Here is a 21516-nt window from a genome sequence, read left to right as displayed (position 1 = left end):
CATTTGTGATTAGTGGGACCCACAAATCAGGTAGAGATTTAAATAAGTCCACTGGAACCCCATCGGGCCGTGGGCTTTCCTTATTTTCATTTTATTTATTGCTGCACTGATCTCATATGCCTCAAGTAAAATACCACTCTTAATTGGAATGGGAGTGGCCAAACGTGGGAGGGCACATGCCACCTCACCATAATTAGGATTATTTACGGACTGAAATACAGTTGAAAAATGTTCTACCCAGACCCCCTCTGGTATCAGACAGTTGGCCTCCCTATTTACCTGCCCTGAGAGATATGGATGATTAACCACCTTCCAAAATTGAGAAGGGTCCCGCAGTTCTGTGGCTGCCATGAGATCTTCCCAAGCGCTAGTGCATATTTCATTCTTTCTTTCCTCAAGAACTGCCTTGTATCGGCCCCTAGCCAGTTTAACTAAATCGCGGCTGAATGGAATAGTTTTAATAGCTGTCTTTAGATCTCTATGGGCAGCCGTACAGACCGAATTAAACCACTGTTGAGGTTTTACGCCTTTGGGATATTGGGCACACTTCAGTGCCTCAGAAATAGCACAGCTTAAAGACTCAAAAGCAGTTATAAAATGGTCGCAAGTGGATTGCAGGGACAAACAAATATTAATGTGGACCTTATTTTGAATTATGAGGACCTCATGAAAAGTGTTTGGGTTTACTCTCTCCCATCTCATACGGGGCCAGAATTTATTTTAGATACCTCTTTACCTTTATGTACTATCCTAGGTAGAATCTCCCTAGTTTAAAAGCAAATTTTATGCTCAAGGGATTATGGTCAATGGCACAGTGAGATTTAATTTTAAAATCCACCACTGAACGTGAAAGTGAATGACAGATAAGGATAAAATCAATAATGCTGCCATTCGTGCTCCCTCTATAGGTGCGTATTTCCCTTGTCCGACTGTTTGTCATATCCCTTGCAAAAGCGAGATCAAATTTATAAATAAGGGTATTCAAGGCATTACCTGAATTAGAGTGGATAAAATGAGTGAGTGACTCTCTGCCTTCTGAGGAGACACCACACAGATGAAGTAATTCATGATTGCACAATTGAACATTAAAATCTCCAACCCAAGTCATATCAAATTCCCTGTCCTGGAGTTTTCCAGCAGAGTCTAACAAATCTGTAAGCTCTTCGAGGCTTCCTGGCAGGGCGGTACTACAAATGTTATTATAAAAATGTAAGAGTAAGATGTCTTTCCGCCCGGTCATTGATAATAAAACCACCAAGAAAAAAGCAGAGGACCAGATCAAGGAAACCTCAATTTTTGGAAGTAATAATGACACAAGTACCAGGAGCCCGCCACTTGCTCTGCCCGCTCTAGATGGAAGAGCTGGCTGGGACACAGAGTAGTAGCCATCTAAATAAAAGGGTGCCGTATGCCAAGTTTCTTGAAGACAAATGATATCAAATGTGGATACAAACTCCAACCATTCTAAGTTTTCAGCTTTAGAACGTAGCCCAGCAATGTTCCAACTAATTAAGGATAAAAGTTCATTACTTTGCTGGGACATTATCCCACGCCCATTAATTATGGCCGTATCTGTTATATTCTGTGATAAGCTAACTGGCTCATCAGACCCTGTAGGCAATTCCAAAAGTGTATGCCCTCCAACCAACTCGTTTTCCTGTATAGTATCATTTAGAAGCCCCAACCCCTCCATTTGTCAATCAATTGCATCAAGGGAGGACTGATTTTGTTTGACCTCAGGATCGACGGTGGGGTTCCATGAAGGTACCTTTGGCAGAACTATATTTTGGCTGTGGGAAACCTTCATAAAAGGAAGTGATAGAGTGGTCGGCCCATAAAAAAAGTTTAATGAATACATTTTGATCCCACCATCCACTTTCGCACACAATGGTAGAGTCGCCAGCAAATTGTTAACAAAGTGAGAATTTGCAAAATTGATCACTATACAATCACCTTCATGTACTTTTTTAGACAAACCTACCCACTTCACCCTTCTTGCCATAATTATTCTATTATTTAGATAATCTTGATATCTAAGTTTTCGGCTCATCCAGTGTGCACACTTCCTTATTAGAGCATGAGTATCTTCCTTCTGGGTACGATCAAGAGGGGGCACGTTAGCTAGAACTAAAACATAAGGCAAGCTATCCGGTGGAAGCTGTAGAACCTCCTTTGTGCTGGAAAAAGATCTAGGCTTGAAAACTGTATCAGGCTTCAATAAGGCAGTCACACCACCAGTCAAAGTGGGCAAGGGATCGATTAATGGATCATCATGAGAGTCACAAGTGGATATGCAGTAAGACGAAAGTTGATTATGATTCGTTGAGCAATTAGCCTGCTGTGAGGGTTTGGAATCAGACGCCAATTTCCGAGTAGAAGAAGTGGAATTTGTACCAGTTTTTATAGTAGACTGCTTAGACAAAAATTTGAAAACAGATTCTTGTAGCTGCTCAAATTTAGAATTGATTAGTAATGTTAACTTCTCCTCTAAAGCCACAAAAAGGGGTTTGAGGATTGAGTCCAAATTAGTCAAATGGTTATCTCTTAAATTCCTACAATCTGAGACAAATTCACCAAATGATAGATTGTCCTAGAAAGAAGTTCAGCCGGAGCGACCAATGATGGAGAAATAAGTCCCTTAGCCTTTGATGATTGTTTTAGCAACTTAGTACATTTGCGGTGTCCCCCAGCTTTCCTTTTTTTGGGGGGAGGGGGAATGTCGGCTAAATGTTCAGTGTTAACTACATTAGAGGACTGTAAGGAGTACAAGACATTAACATTGTCTTCAGACAGAAGCGAATCAGAATTATGGGGGGGGGGTAATTAAAGAGTTTACAGACTGTGTATGAGTTGTAGGTTCTAAAAAGGCTCTTTGAGTAAAATTATTGGCCACCCCAATCCTTTCTTCTACTTGAACAATTTCAGTTTCAATGGCCCCAATAACTGAGGATAAATAGCTAGTTATTGACGATTGAACGGGCGCAGCATGTGTTCCTTCAGCCCCAAGTGTGGTGTTCTTCCTTTTACCCATCGTCTTTCGAATAATAGTGGGCAAAACACCAAAATTTGGCCCAATCCAATCCGATGAGTAGTGCACAAACAGAGTATGGCAGTATAAGATATATAAATAAAAAACTGCTCGATTAGCAAGTCTTACTTGGGTGCCGGTTACTCTGGGACCTCCTGAACCGTGGAACTCATGGGGGGGGGCGAGCAGGAGCGCGAAAGTCTTCTGTGGCAGCCCCTCCTCCTGCTGCCCGACTCCGGTCACAGCTGCCCCACAGTATCTATGCCTATGGGTTGCCTAATCCAAAGTCTATAGAGGGATATCGGGGGGGGGGGCCCTGCCCTGCCTCTTCCTGGCAATGACAGGCAAGGACGGGCCCGCCCTTGGCCCGGGCGCGTCCCGCGTGCGGGAGCGCGTTTGTAAAATTTAAAGGGCTCCCGGCCCTGGGTCAGCCCCTCCTCCTCACCAGCAACAGCGTTGTGCACGTCCCGCGAGCGGGAGCACAGTTGTAAAATTTAAAGGGCTCCCGGCCCTGGGTCAGCCCCTCCTCCTCACCAGCAACAGTGTCGTGCGTTGTGCGTGTCCCGCGAGCCAGAGCGCAGTTGTAAAATTTAAAGGGCTCCCGGCCCTGGGTCAGCCCCTCCTCCTCACCAGCAACAGCGTTGTGCGTTGTGCGCGTCCCCAGCAGTCAAAGATGGGAGAGACGCAGCAAAGTTCACGATCCGTTGTGGGCTGGATACGACCGACTCTCTGGGCAGATCGATTGCAACGACAGTGGCCTTACGGCACCATGCCTGGTTACGTACTTCAAGGTGGATGTCCAACAGTCACTCATGGTCATGCCCTTTGATGGCACCTGTCTCTTCGGAGACAAAGCGGACTCGGCCTTGGAGAGGTTCAAGGAGTCTCTGGCTATGGCTCGGTCCCTTGGCCTTTCTGCCGCCAAACGCCCCCATAGTCTGCTTTTCATCTCTTTCGTGGCCACGGAAGGGGCACCCTGCCGCGTCCTCATCCCAGCCACCAGGCCATGCACGCTGGACAGCCTATGTGTGGCCGGGGGTGCGGAATCCCACGTGGTCGTGGGACAGGGAACCAGAGGTCTGTCCAGTCCACCTCTGCCCCCACAGCAGCCTCCAAACCTTCCCAGTCTGTCCCCTCATTCCTGCCCAGTAGGTGGCAGAATCCGCCATCACCTGCCCCACTGGGAACATATAACCACGGAGGGGTTGGTTTTGCAAATAATTCGGAAGGGCTACTCCCTCCCTTTCGAATCTGCACCACCACACATGCCACCATCCTTCAATTCCCTTTCGGAGGATCATTTGGTGCTTCTCCGCCAGGAAGTCGCAGCTCTCTTGGCCAAGGAAGCTATAGAAATGGTCCCTGTGCCAGAAGTAGATCGTGGGGTTGTTCCCACTACTTTCTGATACCAAAGAAGGACAAAGGCTTGCACCCTATACTAGTTCTTTGGGACCTGAACTACTTCCTCAAGAAGAAGTTCAAAATGCTCACCCTGGCTCAGGTTCTGTCTGACATGGACCCAGGAGACTGGATGGTAGCGTTGGACTTGCAGGACGCTTATTTCCATATCCCTATCCTGCCTGCCCACAGATGGGGATTCGTGGTAGGTCACAAGCACTTTCAGTTTTCCGTGCTCCCTTTCGGCCTTACCAGTGCCCCTCGGGTGTTCATGAACGTGATGGCGGTGGTTGCAGCTCATCTGCCCAGGTTAGGGGTCTTAGTCTTCCCCTACCTAGACGACTGGATGTTGAAGGCGCCTTCTCCCCAGACAGTGGTCTCACACCTCCAGACTACGGTGAGCCTCCTGCACCAGCTGGGGTTCACTATCAACGTGCCGAAGTCACACCTGACTCCCTCTCAGACGCTCCCTTTCATCGGGGCAGTTCTGGACAGAGTCTGTGTCCCCCAGGTGTCAGACTGGATCCGGAGATTTTTTCTTCGAGCAATACCCTTGCGCGTCGGTAGGTGGCGTCGGTCGACTCTGTAGGCGTTGTGGTCGCCGTAATGATGTCGGGAGTAGTACATAGACGCCGCCCTCGCGCAGTGACGTCAGTTTCTTTTATGTCTCTACCAGATATTTCGTTACCGAAGGTAAGTAACTTGTACAACAGGGTCAGTCTCCACTGCGGTAACAAAGCAGCTTCAAGGTGCTACAAACATAAAGCATTTACTTACAAAATCAAGGGAATTTTGAAAGGCAGGCTAAGGAACAAATGAAAGTGATGGACATAAGATGGTTTGGTGAAAGCCCACAGAATTAGATTACATGTCAAAGACGGCGCATGCGTGATGCCTAGGTTTGACCTACAAAAGTGGGATAGAATGGGGAAATGGTACTGCAGAAGCATGGTGAAATCCACAGACCAAGCAGTGGACGTTTCTAAATGTCGGTCTGTAATTTGGACTGTTTGTGCTCTGTGCCATTTACATCTGGTTCAGACACTGACAAAATTCAAACTGAATTAATTTTGTTTTGTTTGATGCTTCATGTGAGTTTATTTCCGAATAACCATGATTTGACTGCAAGTACCAATCACATGATCAGTTAGACTGCTCATTGGATTATCTTTAACGGCACTTGTCCCAAATTTAATTTTTACTTTTCTCAGCAATTTGTATTCTGTGTGCCATCGCAGTACATGGAGCAACAGCGGATGCTCCTGAGGAATACAGAAGCACACTGTCAGAGGACGGTTCTGACCATCAGGTCTGCCCTGATTTTTCGCTTTTTAACCACCTGGTTTTTTACTTTTTACTGTGAGGGAGCCTCCTATGCGGGGACTCACACACAGTAAACTCATGGTAAAATGGACTGCGCATGTTTACCGCCGGTGCAGCCGTGCTAAGGAAAGGCTGCTGTGGCGCAGCAAGGGCAGGAGGCCCCGGGCGGGTTACATGTGATCATGTGTGAACATGGATGTGCACCCCTGTGAGGGCTGTGGGAGGAGGATTCCTGGTGTGCGCAGCCCAAGAACTGCGCTTAGGTAAGCCTGGTGCAGGAGAAGCTATGCAGAGTGGGTGGTGACCTGGAGTAGGTCTCATGAAAGGGGTGTACACATGTGAGGGTGAGTCAGTGTGCTTACTGTCTTTTCACTGTAGGGACACTCAGTTCAATGACAATGACAATGTCAGTGTGCTGAAGGTATTTGCTTTGTGGGGATACTCCATTAAATGTCAATGGGAAAGGAGGGCCTAGGGTGCAACTCCAGTATTCTGGGGTCCACCGAGACCAGAGTCACACCAAAGTACATTGTAACCTGTAAGAAAAGAATGATGCAGTTGGTTACAAGAGCACAGTTGTACAACTTATGGGTCATCCATGGATGTCATCTTTCTCTGACTCCGTTCAGGATTAGGGCCAATTACTGGTCTGTCCAGTTGCTTGAGCAGGGCCTTGCATCAATCAGCCAGCTGTCATTCTGTGCCAGGAGCAGGCTGGAGAGGCCCTGCGAGGAATGTCAGTGAGGAGGGGCTGAGACTTTCAGAGCACATGTGGCAACTAACTCCTGGAGGATGCCATTTTGAGCTATCCCAGAAGGCTATGCAAGGAGGAGGGGACGGGGGCAAGGAAATGATGTGGCACATCTGAATAGGCCAGAGGTGCTGACCTGCTCGACACTTCCACCCTCACTTAAAAGGTCCTACACAGGGGAGAGTTTTCTCTCTTGGCTGTCCTTCACTGCTGGACACTGGGACTGCAGATGGGCGTCATGGACAACTGGAATGAAGAAACTCCTGACTGCCCTTGGGGCAGGGACTCTGCCCCTGAAGGACTCCAGGCCAGTGAGGCGAATGCCAGGGCCAGGCAAGCTGGCCCCCTTGCCCCCCCAGAGGACTAGTTGGGCTAACGCAAGGAGAGCACGCTGCCCAGAAGGAAAAGAGGGATCCCAGAGGAAAGGCTGGCGCAGGTAGTCAGTGGGACTGGCTCCCTATGATCTGGGAGCCTTTGAGGCAGGAGGCTTGAGGAGAGTGCTCCTGGTGGCAAGGGCTTGTCACCAGGAGCGAAACACCAGAATGATGAAAATTGGCCCTTGGGGGCCCGAGATCCAGAGAAGAAGGATGGCGACCTTTGACCTCTGGAGAAGCAGCTACGAAGCGCGTGGGGCTCCGCAGCTGCTCGAGACTCTGCCCCTGGGGTGGGCCAGGGGCAACCCCAGGAGGAAGAGGAGCGAGGGGAGTACTGTCACACTCCCCCTCTGGAAGAGAAAGAGTCCTGGGGCCCAGTGAAGCCTGGCCTGATTTGATGGAGGGAGTGCCCCTCCCCCGCTGCGGTGGGTAAGGGCCCCAGACCCCATCCCGGGGGCCCCCAGCAGCTGAAGTAAAGTAGGGGAGCGCCATCGCGCTCCCCGTGAAGATTTGATGTGAGGGGTCCCAGACCCCATCCCGGGGCCCTGTGAAGGAGGCATGGGGGGCAGGAGGGGGGGCGTCGTGCACCCCTGCCAGATGCCCGCCAGCTGTGGAGGAGCTAGATGCAAAGAAGAAGCCAGGGAGTGCCGTCGCGCCCCCTGTGAAAATCCCAGGAGGGCCCCGGACCCCATCCCGGAGCCCCAAGAAGAAGGTGGCATCGGGGAGCGCCGTTGCGCTCCCCATGGAGACGAGGAAGGCCCCAGACCCCATCCCGGGCCCCAAAGCTGCAGGCAGGAAGGGGGGAGTGCCGCTGGAGTGGGCAGACAGCACAGAGAAGGCCGTCTCCCGCAGCAGCACACGGAGGTGCTGGCCGTGCAGGGAGCCGGTGGGGGCGGCCGGGGTGGGCTCCCTGCGCCGCCCTCCAAAGAGGGAGCATTTACCTTGTGTGGGGTGTCCGGTGGGACTGGCACCCCCCAGGAACAAGCATCGGTTTTTGGCCAGCACTGCAGCTCTCTCCGGCGCAGCAGGAGAGCCACTCATTCCATATGCAGCCGCCCCAGCATGCTTTGCGGGGCAGGAGCAGGGGGATGGTCCCCTAAACCAGCTCGGGGTGGTCCCAGGAAGATGGGGCCACCACCAAATCCATGCCAATGGACAGGGGGAGCTGCAGGAGCAGCACAGCCTCCCCCCCACGCAGTTTGTGTCCCCACCCTAGGTAGGGTGGGACAAAGGAATGATAACCCACCAAAGGTTCTACCATTTGCTACAGCACAAACTTATGTGGACTTTTGTTCTGGCTTGTGGGACTGTGCCTACTAGAGGTGTAGGCTGGTATTACCCAATGTATTCAACTGTTATTTCATTGTCAATTAAGAGTAATTTGAAAGTAATCTAAAAGTAATCCTAATGGTTAAATTGCTTAAATATGGTCCTATATGTTCTCTGTTGATGCTAATTTGAATAATGACACTGACAGCCACCTCTTGGCAAGATAGATGTATTTAATTTTAGGTGTAGGTGTGTTCATTCCACATTACTGTCAAATGTTCAGATGTCGCGGGGAGACACCGGGAATTGTTTTGCCATATATGGGTTGATGGATTATATCCTCCCTTGGAGGAGACCTGAAAGATTACACTGTGTCCTCCCAGAGTGATTCCATCACTTTGTGTATATTTGTAGATTGTTGCATAGTATTGAGTAGTGTGTGTGAGAGTAATGAATGTACTTTTACTTTATCAAAAGAAAAAGCACAGACTGGACAATCATTTATTGAGAGTCATGCTTGTGTCCTCGTGAATGGGGATTACTAGGCCACACCACCTCCCTTGAGTAAGCATTGGACTGCTCTGCAACGCTACCCTATGAGAGTCCAGCGCTACAATGGGGTGTTTGGTTCCCAGTGGCGGTCGTGTGCGGACTCATTACTTGTGCAGGCCACACAACTAATGACCCACCTTCCAACACACACATATATAAAGAGATATGAATGTGCTGTGAAGCAACAGAACTGTCGCTCTGAGGCAGCAAAACTGTTACTTGCAGCGCAGTACAGGACAAATAAATACATAATAAATTAGAATGTTCTGTTACCTTTTCATCACTGAATCATCTTTCAAACCCTGTTTTTGCTGCAGACCTGCCATTTCACCTGCCAAAACAACAATAGCAGCTTTGTAATGGAGATTATCAGAAACGTTTTAAGATTAGTAACTGAATAAGTGAGCTGTGCGTACACTCCAGCTGAATCAAATATTGCATACTTCCCTGGATATGTGCACTAGTAAAAAACTTGACGTTAATTATTTAATTGTGACACACATCCTGTAAGTGAAGAAACTTAGGAATTGATAAAAAATGATTTATCCAATTGACTACCTGGGGTGGATGGCATTTTGCAACAATAACTAGCCGATCACAAAATTGAGCTCTTGAGGTCCGTCGGAAACCGACCCAAATGCACTTCTGTAAAATCCAGGTCTGACAATAAACGTTTGAACCTCATATTATAGAGAATGCCCAGTTAAACAGAAAACACCTCATGTTATGAACGTCTTCATCATACTAGAGTAAGGGCTGCATGTAAAACAAATTGTCATCTTTTGACGGACAAAAACAGAAAAAAAAAACATGAGTGGAAAATGAGAAAAGATGACTTAATAAAATAAAGTTAGCTTTAAAAAAATAACACTTTGCAATTTTGTTTGTTCTGCTTGGCACGTTTTTTGAAAGTTACAAGCCTTCTGTTTGCAAGGGCACTGGAATTTAGAACAAAATAGTACCTCTATCACGTCAGGAGCAGGCTGTACAGAAGAGTGCCACGCAAACCAACAAATGGTGAGCAACAGGCGGGGTCCAAGCACTTTACTGAACACAACAGTGTCTCGCATGCAAGAAGCATTGGCAAGCCTACGCACTCGTAGGCTCTACCCTATAAAAGGGGGGCAGGGAATTTAATCCAAAAGGAACACCATGGTCTCAAAAATATTTGCCAGTAATAAATTACAGGCCGTTCCAATCAAATAAGTCATGTTTGCAATGAAAACAGACATTCTTTTAGAAAACCAAAGGAAAAAACTGAAGAAAAAAAAGCAATAAAGAAGGTGCTGATTATCCAAAACTGGATGAACAGTCTGGTATTTAGAGTACAGTTAGCACATAATCAGAAAGCAACAATACTGTTGCATTCATCCATAGAATTAAAACCATTATTATTAGAGTTGCATCTAGAAGTCCATCAGCATTTTCTTCTGTTAAGCATTATTCTTATGTTGCAACACGGTGCACGCAGATGTATTTTTTATATGGCCTGCCATGTGAAATCCTTCTCACTCTGATGTGAAATAAAAAGGGTTACAAGTGTAGTATTCTCAGTTTCTACACCAACATCTGTTCTGCTGGATAATTTGTACCTTAATTTGTGTTTTATTTGACCAATATACAGAAACCCACAGGTTCACCAGATGACATTGGACGAATTACAGTTGGTATACTGTTGTATTGTGTGCGTTATGGAATTATGCCTTAACTCCTTTGTGTTAGCAATTTGGCAGCACACAGAGCAATTCATATATTTAAAATGTCCGACCAGAGGTTGTATACCAAGCAGTAGTTTTAGTTGGATTCATCATAGTCTCTTTGGGGTTCCATGCCAAGGCCCTAACCAAATGGTCTTTGAGGTAACAGCTTCTTTTGGCAGAGAGTAAAGGAGACCCTAACTAAAATATGAATCTGAGTAATTTCCAGTTATGTTTAATTATCTTACTTTAAAGATTACTTGTGGGACCAAGTAGAACAAATACATTGATTTGACTTATTTTGTTTTGGTGTCAATAATCTGTCACTAGGACAATACCAGACTTACTTTAGTGAACGGGAAACTAACCCTTTGAGGTACCCTCCAGCTAGGAATGTGTTAGAGAGGATTGCAGCCTCCCTTAAATAGTCACTACGCCAATTCCAGTTTCTTGGAATTTGCAGAAACTGCCAATAAACAGTCCTGGAGTCTTCTGGAGTAAAGTAAACACTCCATGAATTTAGCCATGTATATTTGACAATATGGTGTTGTCGCATAGGCTCTCATTATTCTAATGAGACTACTGCATTTTGAGCGGCAGAATCGCCCGGGGTGTGGGGAGACTGAGTCTGACCCACTGCACGTGGCACCTGTCGCTCCAATCCAGATCTTGCGCTGGCTAACTAGCAATGCCTCATCTCTACCCAAGGGCAGGGGTGACTGGGCAGCCGAGCGCATTACATAATTGGTTTCTCACGGAAGCCGTGGTCACTCAGGTCGCATCTGTTTCTCTCAGTTACATTAGTATCATATATACAATGATAAACAGAGGCAGTATATGTTTCAATAATGTTTTAATGAAGCAACTGCAACTTAGATAGCAAAGCGTGAGCTGCAATAACCAGGACGACACAGCATGACTATTAAAATTGTGACAAGGAGAGTGAAGCATAAGATAACGCTACCATGTTGTCACTACAGTCAATAGACTAATTCCTACCTAGGCTATGATAGAGCACAGCGTGTTAAGTTCTAATTCTGCCCTTCAGGTTCCCCTGGGAAGACATCATCCCCCATACCTGAGCAAAGGCCTGTGGTCTGCAAAACAGCTGTAGCGAAGCATTTGGCAATCAGCATATAGTCGTGGTTCTCTGGCTGGAATCTCCCTCTAACATGTAAGGGACAAGGAAGTGTTCTTATAATAAAACAGCTAATATTCTGAGAAAATGTCCCTACGTAAGTATGTTTTCTATGAATGTCGGAGACTAAACTTATACCACGTTCACCAGCAATGTACCTTGCTGTAGCCTTGGAAAAAGCACAGAGTGTGCAAGAATGTCTTTTTTGAGAACAGAGTGCTGGCCTAGGCAAAACAGCTAGATAAACAGAACATAAAACAAGACCGTAAAAGTGGCTATTGTAACAATAATAAAATAAAGCTGAATAAAATATATCTAGGTTAGAGTGCACTGCGGCTTGCCTAGTGTGTTAAAATAACACGCATGGAGCTATAGCTAAAATGGCTACACAACAGTGTCATGAATCCTAGCTGGCAATAAGAGTCTGAGTGGTCATGTCGATCATGTTTGTCACTGAATGGAGAAACCATATGATTGAGAAATGTTGATGAACATCTCAGTTAACATTTCTTTTTTTATTTTAAATGTTTGAATCATCATGCAAGTCTTTTCAATACATAAGGTCTCCAGTGATCTAAACATACTAGTGTGGAGGAAAGCCTTTCCTAATGCTGTTGAATCTTTTGTAGAGGCTGAGCAAGTTAGAAAACTTTTTATGTGATGAGTAACGGTATAGTGTGTCCCGTACGAAAGAGGTTATCCAAAAACCACCCACCCGTTCGAAAGCAAAGTTGTTTTGTCAGCCAAGGCAAGCCTATCCCAGAAGCTTTCAAGCGTCCTATCTCACTTCGAGTATCTCCTGTAGTTTTTTTTGCTTTCAGGCAATCGTTCCTGGTTATTCTTGATCTTACATTTTGTCAGTAAATATATTGATGGCTTTCCTACCCACAGGTTCCTGAAGGTATCTGCAACGAGGCCTCTCAGTTAAAAGTGAGTGCTTCTTTCAGACCTAATGTAATAATAGATCAGGTTGGGTCTGGTGCATGCAGGATCAAACGTACACTCGGTCTATCCAGAGCTTTTGTTGCTCTTCTGCAGAACACTCTGGTTCCCTCCCTTGCTTAGACGGATGGCCCATTTATCTACTGAAAGGCAAATTTGACTTAAACGCAAGTAACTTGTACTTTTTTCACTTTAATTCTGATCACCTCCCCCCCCCCAACAACACAAATTAGCATTTTCAGTAAGTGACCTGCAAAGTGCCCCTTGTCTTAGAAACAAAATTATTCAGCGATCTCTTCATAAACACTGGCAAAAGAAGTCACACCCGTAGGCGGCAAATTTTGCCTGAGACCTTATAAGCATTACCTTTTTCCTATTGGCATGCAGTAGGCATTAGCCAGCCAGCACCACATGCGGTTGCTAGAGGTGGCAGGGTTCTTTCAAGTAGGAAAATCTCATTTGAAAATGTAAAGCCACCCAGCTCAAATCCCTTCATTGCATTTTCAAAATTTTACATACATCCATGTGAACTGTCACAATACTTGAAACCCTGTTATTTCAAACAGTTATTTAATTACACACTTGTTAATTTGGTACATAAGAATTAGTACGCCTCAAAACCAGTGTCATATTTGAGTCTTAATTGTGGATGGTAACCCCTTGCCCAAGTCCCAGGCAAATCTTGTTCTGCTATTTCATGATGTTTTCTTTAGCATCCCTCCACAGTATACCTATTGGTTGTCTGGATTTCTTAATTCTGAGACTACAAAATAGTTATTGGTGGTTACTTTTCATTGATTAGACAGCAGGTTTTATAGCTCCCCCTTTTTTATGGGCGAGCACAAAGCGTTCCCTCCCATTCTATAATCTCCCTTTGGGCTTCCAACCACGCCCATGTCACGTCAGTCACTTACATTGCTTCGTGGGCTTTCCTTTTAAAATCCTATTGTTTTCATGTGTCTGTGGCATGCATACGTCATGCCTTTTCCGGTGTTTAGCCCATCTACACAGCACCGGTAAAATACAAAAAATATACGAGGCTCGATGTTTCAGCATGGTGACTGACTGGTCTCCTGTATCTGTTTATTTTCGTTTTCGTTTTTTTTCTTTACAACGCTAATAGCTCTAACTCGAGCAAATGCGAGACCCGTTGCATTGAAAATGCTTGTTTCTTTTTGCTTTGTAATGACATGCATTTCTGCCTGAGGCAAATTACAAATAAGCCTGGATCTCTTTTTTCTACTTGTGCCTTTCCAGTTGATTTGTGCTTTTTTTATGTCTCGGTATTCACGCGCTAGGCTGGTCTGCGACAAAGCATCTATCACGTTATACAACTAGTTTTCCAGGGGTGCATGTTGCAGCGTAAACAAAGGTGCTTTATGGAATTTCATACAGAGACTGCAGATAAAGGAAAATGCAAGTTAGTCCGCTTTGAATAAGTCATGCTGCGTGTCCTGTTTGGTTTTTCAATTGGCATTCTGCTGACTGATCTCAGAAAACAAAGAAGAATATACCTTACCAAGTGATTCACCTCATCATTAAATAAAGCCACTGAGACAACACTGTTGCGTTCGGGAATAAAAAAAAAAAAAAACAGGTCTGTAACCTTATTGAAGATTAGTGGATCTGAATGAACGAAGTTTCTCAAGGCCTTTTGGGGTAGGCAGTGGAGTACTCATTTGATGTACAAACCATATTTTACCTTATGATATCTGCTATGAGAAAGGTAACAAAAACCTATAGTTAGGGGTAAGAGGCACTTCAGATCTAATCAGTATGGAAGGCAGAGCTTGCATACGGACATTTTCAAGTTTTTGTTTATTTATAAAACACTATTGGTAACCTGCTGCTTTTGGCAGTGGGAGTGAATCGGATGCAGAGAAAGAAAGTGCTATCTGAAAGTGGTGAGGTCCGTCTAGTAAAAGGTCCATAGGGGTCTCCATGTCACAAGCACCTTACACTGGCTTTCCACTGTCTGTTGCGTCTTTGAGTACCTAAGTTTAACATTGAGAGGCATGATCTGATGAACCAAACACACAGGGATATTCCTGTAACTGTCTGTGTGCACTATTTGACATCTAAGTTTTTGCTTCGAAATCTGCCGCGGGTCATTTTCCCTTTGTCTTGAAATCAGAAAGTGCCATTGAACCATGTCCCTGTGTACACAGTTATGTTTTCCTTTGCACTTGCACGTTATTTCTGTTGAATTTTAGAAACGTTTTGAAAATCACTCGTATATCATGATAACATTAACTATCTGTAATTCTTTCTCTAGGGATTTTTCCAGTGGTGCAGACGGCTTACTGGCAACAAGCTCCAATGGCTCACAGTACAGTGGTTCTAGGGTTGAGACGCCGGTGTCTTACGTCGGTGAAGAAGATGAGGACGATGATGATGACGACGACTTTAACGAAAATGACGATGATGACTGATTCTTTGAATAAATCTGTTTTTGGTTTTGTTCCTTATTTCTAAGTCGAAAAGCTTCAGGAATCTATTTGAGTGGGAACGCTATTTATTAATCTGTTCCACCCCACAAGGATATATTGCAGAGCTGTTGTGAGCTTCGAGATTGCACCACGGATATGTCAGCAAGGGTTGTCCTATTGATTTATTTTTAATGTCGTGTGAATGTGTTTTGATACCAGTGTGGTTTCTGATCCTTTATTTACTTTTGTTCGTTTTTTATTGGCTTGTAAAACGCATTTGTTCCTTCCAACTATTGCTACAGTTGCTTAAAAGACCCTCCTGCATATTTAACCTACTACATTATTTAAAAAAAAGTGCCCATGTATGAGTGAGAAAGGTAATGGGAGCACCGAAAGGGAACCTGTTGGAGTTTGTTTAATAAGGACGGACAGAGTTGTAGCAAGGAACTGTACTGGCTTATGAATCATGCATTGTTCCAAGAAACATTGAAGGAATGTTCGAATGTGAGAGTACTTTGTACACATGAATTCGTCAAAAGTGTTAACGCGAATGTATTCTCCCACAGGCTAGTCCTTATGTTGGGATTCCACACGTTGGGTATTCTTTTCAGTGTACGTGTTGGGGATGTGCGAGTTAGTTTTCTTTCTAGCAAAGAGTTTTTACTGCCATGCTGGTGCAGCTGCAAAAACAATTCTTGAAGGTTTTGAATGATTTATTGCTAATGGTAAAAAAATGCCTGATTTCTTACAGGCTGACTTTGGAAACTTTTTATTATATAGTTGTTTACATTCTTATAAGTATCATTAAAATACATGAACTGAAACAAATGTTTTGTATTTGTTTCAAGAGCATCTTCCTGTAATCTAATATAAAGTTGAAATTAAATATAGAGAATGTTTTAACAGTTTTTTAACTCAAACTTTGTCAATCATTTTTAATAGTTATTTTTTTTATAAAAATGGCTTTTCAGGGCAGGTGTAGTGCTGAAATTTATTCATGAAACAAATTACTGCACAAAATATTGTCAGCTGCCTGTTTTAAGACGAAAGTCTTTATACTGAAACAAATAAAATTTTCTGTAATATTTTATGGACTCTACAGAAGCTTAATTGTTTAATGTCTTCACTTTTTATGCTGTTGTATTAATAAAACACTTGCTTTGGTATTTTTAACAAAAACAGCATTTTTTTCTGACGTACACATTTTTGGCACAGGTGTTTTCTCATCATTAGGAGATTGACAAGTCTGTACACTGCCTCTCGCTACTGATATTGGCTATTTTAAAAGACCTGTTTGCTATCCTGTATTACAAATTACGTAATCACCTTCAGACCTTTTACTCTTCTGTCTGCAGTTGTGTGTCAGTCAGTCATAAATTCTTTTATTTGGCTTAAACCTTAAAAGTATAAAAACGATAAAATCTACATAGTTCATTATAAAATCCTATACATAAACAGTCGATTATACAAAGTTCATTTAAAAAGAAAATTCTCTATTACATAATACATTCACATACAAAATTCATAATTCATTCTGATTTTTATTGACCAACTCTACTTGCATAATTCATTAAATAATTTCAACCTTCACCCAATTTAATTTCCTACCAGTTCTTTAAACGGCGGTGTGCCAACCAAATTATCCCACATATAATTCTGATGGGACTCGGACCCTTGCAATGACATAAAGTGAAATGACCAATTTAAAGTGCTCTGCATTATACTTCACGCCTCTTTAATACATGGCAAATTTTCCATATTACCATCAACCAATATAATTTAAAAAATAATCTATTTGAGCCATTTCAAACTCTTCATTCACCTTTACTCCCTACATTTTACCTGGCCCTATAAGTTCAGCTAAAACCCCTCTTAATCCTGTTAGAAAATGGCCCAGCGCACAAGTTACATTCAAAAATCTCATGTCTATTAGTAGCCTAAGCGCTTGATCCCGATTAATAATATTATATTCCTTAAAAACTGGTTTTAAAAACTTCTTGCGCACCTCTAAATACCAATAGCAGTCCAAAAGGAGGTGTTGCGTGCTAAATTTCTGTTGCAAGCCACATGTACATAAGTCCTGGGTATGCTTGAGAAATGTTTTTGCTTTTGGGTCCCTATAGCCTGGGTGCAACCCAATTCGGAACTGTAACACTTAGTCCCTTAGTTTTGGGTTAGGTAGAGCCTCTATGTAGGGGAAATTTTCCGAGTTCCCCCATCCCCCTACCATAGCCTGAGTTGAGATTTTACACTCTAGATACATCAGATCTATTTCTTTTGCTCTTTCCTTCACTATTGTTCGTAAATTTTGTTTAGGAATTTGTGCACCATGCCACTGATTACCGGGTAAGCCTAAGAGAACGCAGATCTTCTCTAACCGTCCTCTCACTTGTAACGCCCAATACAATTCGCTTGTTGTTATTTCTGTTCGATGGCATGTGTAGCTGCAGATACACATGCTGTGCACATCCCGCCATCTGGTGTTGGGCTCGGAGTGTTACAAGTTGTTTTTCTTCGAAGAAGTCTTTTCGAGTCACGAGACCGAGGGACTCCTCCCATTTCGGCTCCATTGCGCATGGGCGTCTACTCCATCTTAGATTGTTTTTTTTCCGCCATCGGGTTCGGACGTGTTCCTTTTCACTCCGTGTTTCGGGTCGGATAGTTAGTTAGAATCTCGGAAAATCGTCGGTATTGTTTGCGTTCGGTATCTGGTTAGTTACAACAGATCGACACCGACTTTTGAAGAGCTCCGGTGGCCCTTCGGGGTTTTTTCGATCCCCCATCGGGGCCTGGTCGGCCCGGGCCACGTGTCTCTTCAAGGCTGATGGAACGGACCCCATTCCGCTTCTGCCCAAAATGCCATAACAAGTATCCATATACAGATCAGCATCTGGTCTGTAACTTGTGTTTATCGCCGGAACACAAGGAAGATACTTGTGAAGCCTGTCGAGCGTTTCGGTCCATGAAGACACTAAGAGACCGAAGAGCAAGGAGACTGCAAATGGCGTCGGCAACGACAGGACAAGAGCGTTTCGAGGAGGAGGAAGAAACATTCTCCAACCAGGAATCGGACATGGATGAGATCGATCCCGAAGAAACGCCGAAAACCGTGAGTAAGACGTCGAAACACAAAACTCACGAAAAAACCACTAAAGCCCAGGGGACGCCACCGCCAACAGGCCATTGCTTAACCCGGAAAATAGGTGACCGATCATCGGCACCGAAAAAGGGCACGCTGGGGGCGAAGTCATCCGACTCCGGTCGAGATACCGCCACACAGCAATCTGGCCTCGAGAGTGGCTCCGAGCAGGTTCGGCACCGAGATAGTGGCACCGAAATGGGTCGGCACCGAGAAACCACGACGCCGAAAGTAAAGAAGGTTTCGTCGGAACCGAAAAAAGCAACCGAAAAGGTTTCGATACCGAAACATCCGGCCTCGGAACCGAAAACAAGTTCCTACACTGAGGAACAAGGACTGTCCACACAAATGAAGACACATAGATTTGGACAGGAATTGGAAACAATAGAGCCAGACTATACACAAAGAAGGCTCCATATCCAAAAAGAAACAGGAAAGATCAGTAGTCTCCCTCCGATTAAAATGAAACGCAAACTTGCCTTTCAGGAAAAAGACAAGCAGCCCACAGGCAAAGGTGGCTAAACAAGTAACCCCGCCACCATCTCCACAATGCTCTCCGCAACCATCACCGGTAGCCACTCCACCAATGATGCAATCCCCAACTCATACAGGAATGAGTCAAGATGACCCTGACGCATGGGACCTTTATGACGCACCAGTGTCAGATAATAGTCCTGAGTGTTATCCAGCTAGACCGTCTCCACCAGAGGATAGTACAGCCTACGCACAGGTGGTGTCGAGAGCAGCGCCATTTCATAATGTCAGCCTGCATGCTGAGCCCATTGAAGAGGACTTTCTTTTTAACACACTGTCGTCCACACACAGCCAGTATCAAAGTCTTCCTATGCTACCCGGAATGCTAAAACACTCCAAACAAGTGTTTGAAGAGCCTGTAAAAGGAAGGGCCATTACTCCAAGAGTGGAGAAAAAATATAAACCGCCACCAACAGACCCCGTACATCAAACAGCTAACACCGGACTCAGTTGTAGTAGGGGTAGCGCGCAAAAGAGCGAACTCACATACTTCAGGAGATGCACCACCTCCAGATAAAGAAAGTAGAAAAGTCGACGCAGCAGGCAAAAGGGTGGCGGCACAGGCAGCAAACCAGTGGCGTATTGCCAATTCACAGGCTTTGTTGGCCAGATACGACAGGGCCCATTGGGACGAAATGCAACACTTTATAGAACATTTGCCCAAGGAGTTCCAAAAGAGAGCGCAGCAGGTAGTAGAAGAAGGACAGAGTATCTCCAACAATCAGATACGGTCAGCAATGGATGCTGCAGACACAGCTGCTAGAACTGTCAACACAGCAGTAACAATAAGGAGACATGCATGGCTGCGTACATCAGGATTTAAACCAGAAATACAGCAAGCTGTGCTGAATATGCCATTCAACGGACAGCAGTTGTTTGGGCCGGAGGTGGACACTGCAATCGAAAAACTTAAAAAAGACACTGACACGGCCAAAGCCATGGGCGCACTCTACTCCCCACAGGGCAGAGGCACATTTCGAAAAAAAACACAGTTTAGAGGGGGGGTTTCGAGGACAAAGCACAGAACTCACAACCTCACAAACAAGACCCACTTACCAGAGCCAGTATCAGCGGGGAAGTTTTCAGGCACAATATAGAGGGGGACAATTCCAAAAGAATAGAGGAAAGTTCCAAAGTCCCAAAACTCCTCAAAACAAGCAGTGACTTCCAAGTCACACATCCCCAATACATAACATCTGTGGGGGGGAGACTAACCAAATTTTACAAACATTGGGAGGAAATAACAGACACTTGGGTCCTAGCAATTATCCAACATGGTTATTGCATAGAATTTCTCAAATTCCCTCCAAACGTCCCACCGAAAACACACAATATGTCAAAACAACGTATAGATCTTCTAGGACTAGAGGTTCAGGCTTTGCTACTAAAAGAAGCAATAGAATTAGTACCAAAACACCAGAAAGGAACAGGAGTTTACTCTCTGTACTTTCTCATACCCAAAAAAGACAAGAGTCTGAGACCTATATTAGATCTCCGAACATTAAATACCTACATCAAATCAGATCACTTTCCCATGGTGACATTACAAGACGTAATCCCACTACTCAAACAACAAGACTACATGACAACATTAGACCTAAAGGATGCATATTTCCATATACCGATACACCCTTCACACAGAAAATACTTAAGGTTTGTATTCCAAGGGATACATTACCAATTCAAGGTGTTGCCATTCGGAATAACAACTGCGCCAAGAGTTTTTACAAAGTGCCTGGCAGTCGTAGCTGCACATATCAGAAGGCAGCAAATACATGTGTTCCCGCACCTAGACGATTGGTTAATCAAAACCAACACGCTAGAAAAGTGTTCACAACACACAAAGTATGTCATAGAAACCCTCCACAAACTAGGTTTCTCAATCAACTACACAAAGTCACACCTTATACCGTGTCAAACACAGCAATACTTAGGGGCGACAATCAACACAGCAAAAGGGATTGCCACTCCAAGTCCACAAAGGGTTCAGGCATTTCACAATGTAATACAGGCCATGTATCCAAAACAAAAAATACAAGTCAAAATGGTGAGGAAACTCCTAGGCATGATGTCCTCATGCATAGCCATTGTCCCAAACGCAAGGTTGCATATGAGGCCCTTACAACAGTGCCTAGCATCACAGTGGTCACAGGCACAGGGTCAACTTCTAGATCTGGTGTTAGTAGACCGCCAAACATACACCTCGCTTCAATGGTGGAACAGTATAAATTTAAACAAAGGGCGGCCTTTCCAAGACTCGGTGCCACAATATGTAATAACTACAGATGCCTCCATGATAGGGTGGGGAGCACACCTCAATCAATACAGCATCCAAGGACAATTGGACACTCACCAAAAACAGTTTCACATAAATCACTTAGAACTATTGGCAGTATTTCTAGCGCTGAAAGCATTTCAACCCATAATAAGCCACAAACACATTCTTGTCAAAACAGACAACATGACAACGATGTATTACCTAAACAAACAGGGAGGGACACACTCAACACAGTTGTGTCTCCTGGCACAAAGAATATGGCATTGGGCGATTCACAACCACATTCGCCTAATAGCACAATTTATTCCAGGAATTCAGAATCAGTTAGCAGACAATCTCTCTCGGGATCACCAACAGATCCACGAATGGGAGATTCACCCCCCAAATACTGAATACTTACTTCCAGAGTTGGGGAACACCAGAAATAGATCTATTTGCAACAAAGGAAAACGCAAAATGCCAAAACTTCGCATCCAGGTACCCACAAGATCAGTCTCAGGGCAATGCGTTATGGATGAGTTGGTCAGGGATATTTGCTTACGCTTTTCCCCCTCTCCCACTCCTTCCATATCTAGTAAACAAGTTGAGTCAAAACAAACTCAAACTCATACTAATAGCGCCAACATGGGCAAGACAACCTTGGTACACAACACTACTAGACCTT

The 21516-nt window shown here is 44.6% G+C and overlaps 1 protein-coding gene across 21 annotated transcripts in view; it reads left to right on the top strand.

Annotated features, from left to right (window-relative positions):
* The window catches only part of TFDP1 (transcription factor Dp-1), a 439810-nt gene extending 423821 nt beyond the window's left edge, over window positions 1-15989 (top strand). For all 21 annotated transcript variants that reach the window (XM_069204640.1, XM_069204648.1, XM_069204654.1 and 18 more), the window contains one exon: window positions 14748-15989. In XM_069204640.1, the coding sequence (XP_069060741.1) occupies window positions 14748-14904 (157 nt within the window). In that variant the 3' untranslated portion in view covers window positions 14905-15989. The remainder of the gene's footprint in view (window positions 1-14747) is intronic.
* The last annotated feature ends 5527 nt before the right edge of the window (window positions 15990-21516 follow it).

The sequence above is a fragment of the Pleurodeles waltl genome, chromosome 8 (assembly GCF_031143425.1).
Source record: "Pleurodeles waltl isolate 20211129_DDA chromosome 8, aPleWal1.hap1.20221129, whole genome shotgun sequence".
Lineage (NCBI taxonomy): Eukaryota > Metazoa > Chordata > Amphibia > Caudata > Salamandridae > Pleurodeles > Pleurodeles waltl.
This window is presented reverse-complemented; position numbering and strand designations above follow the sequence as displayed.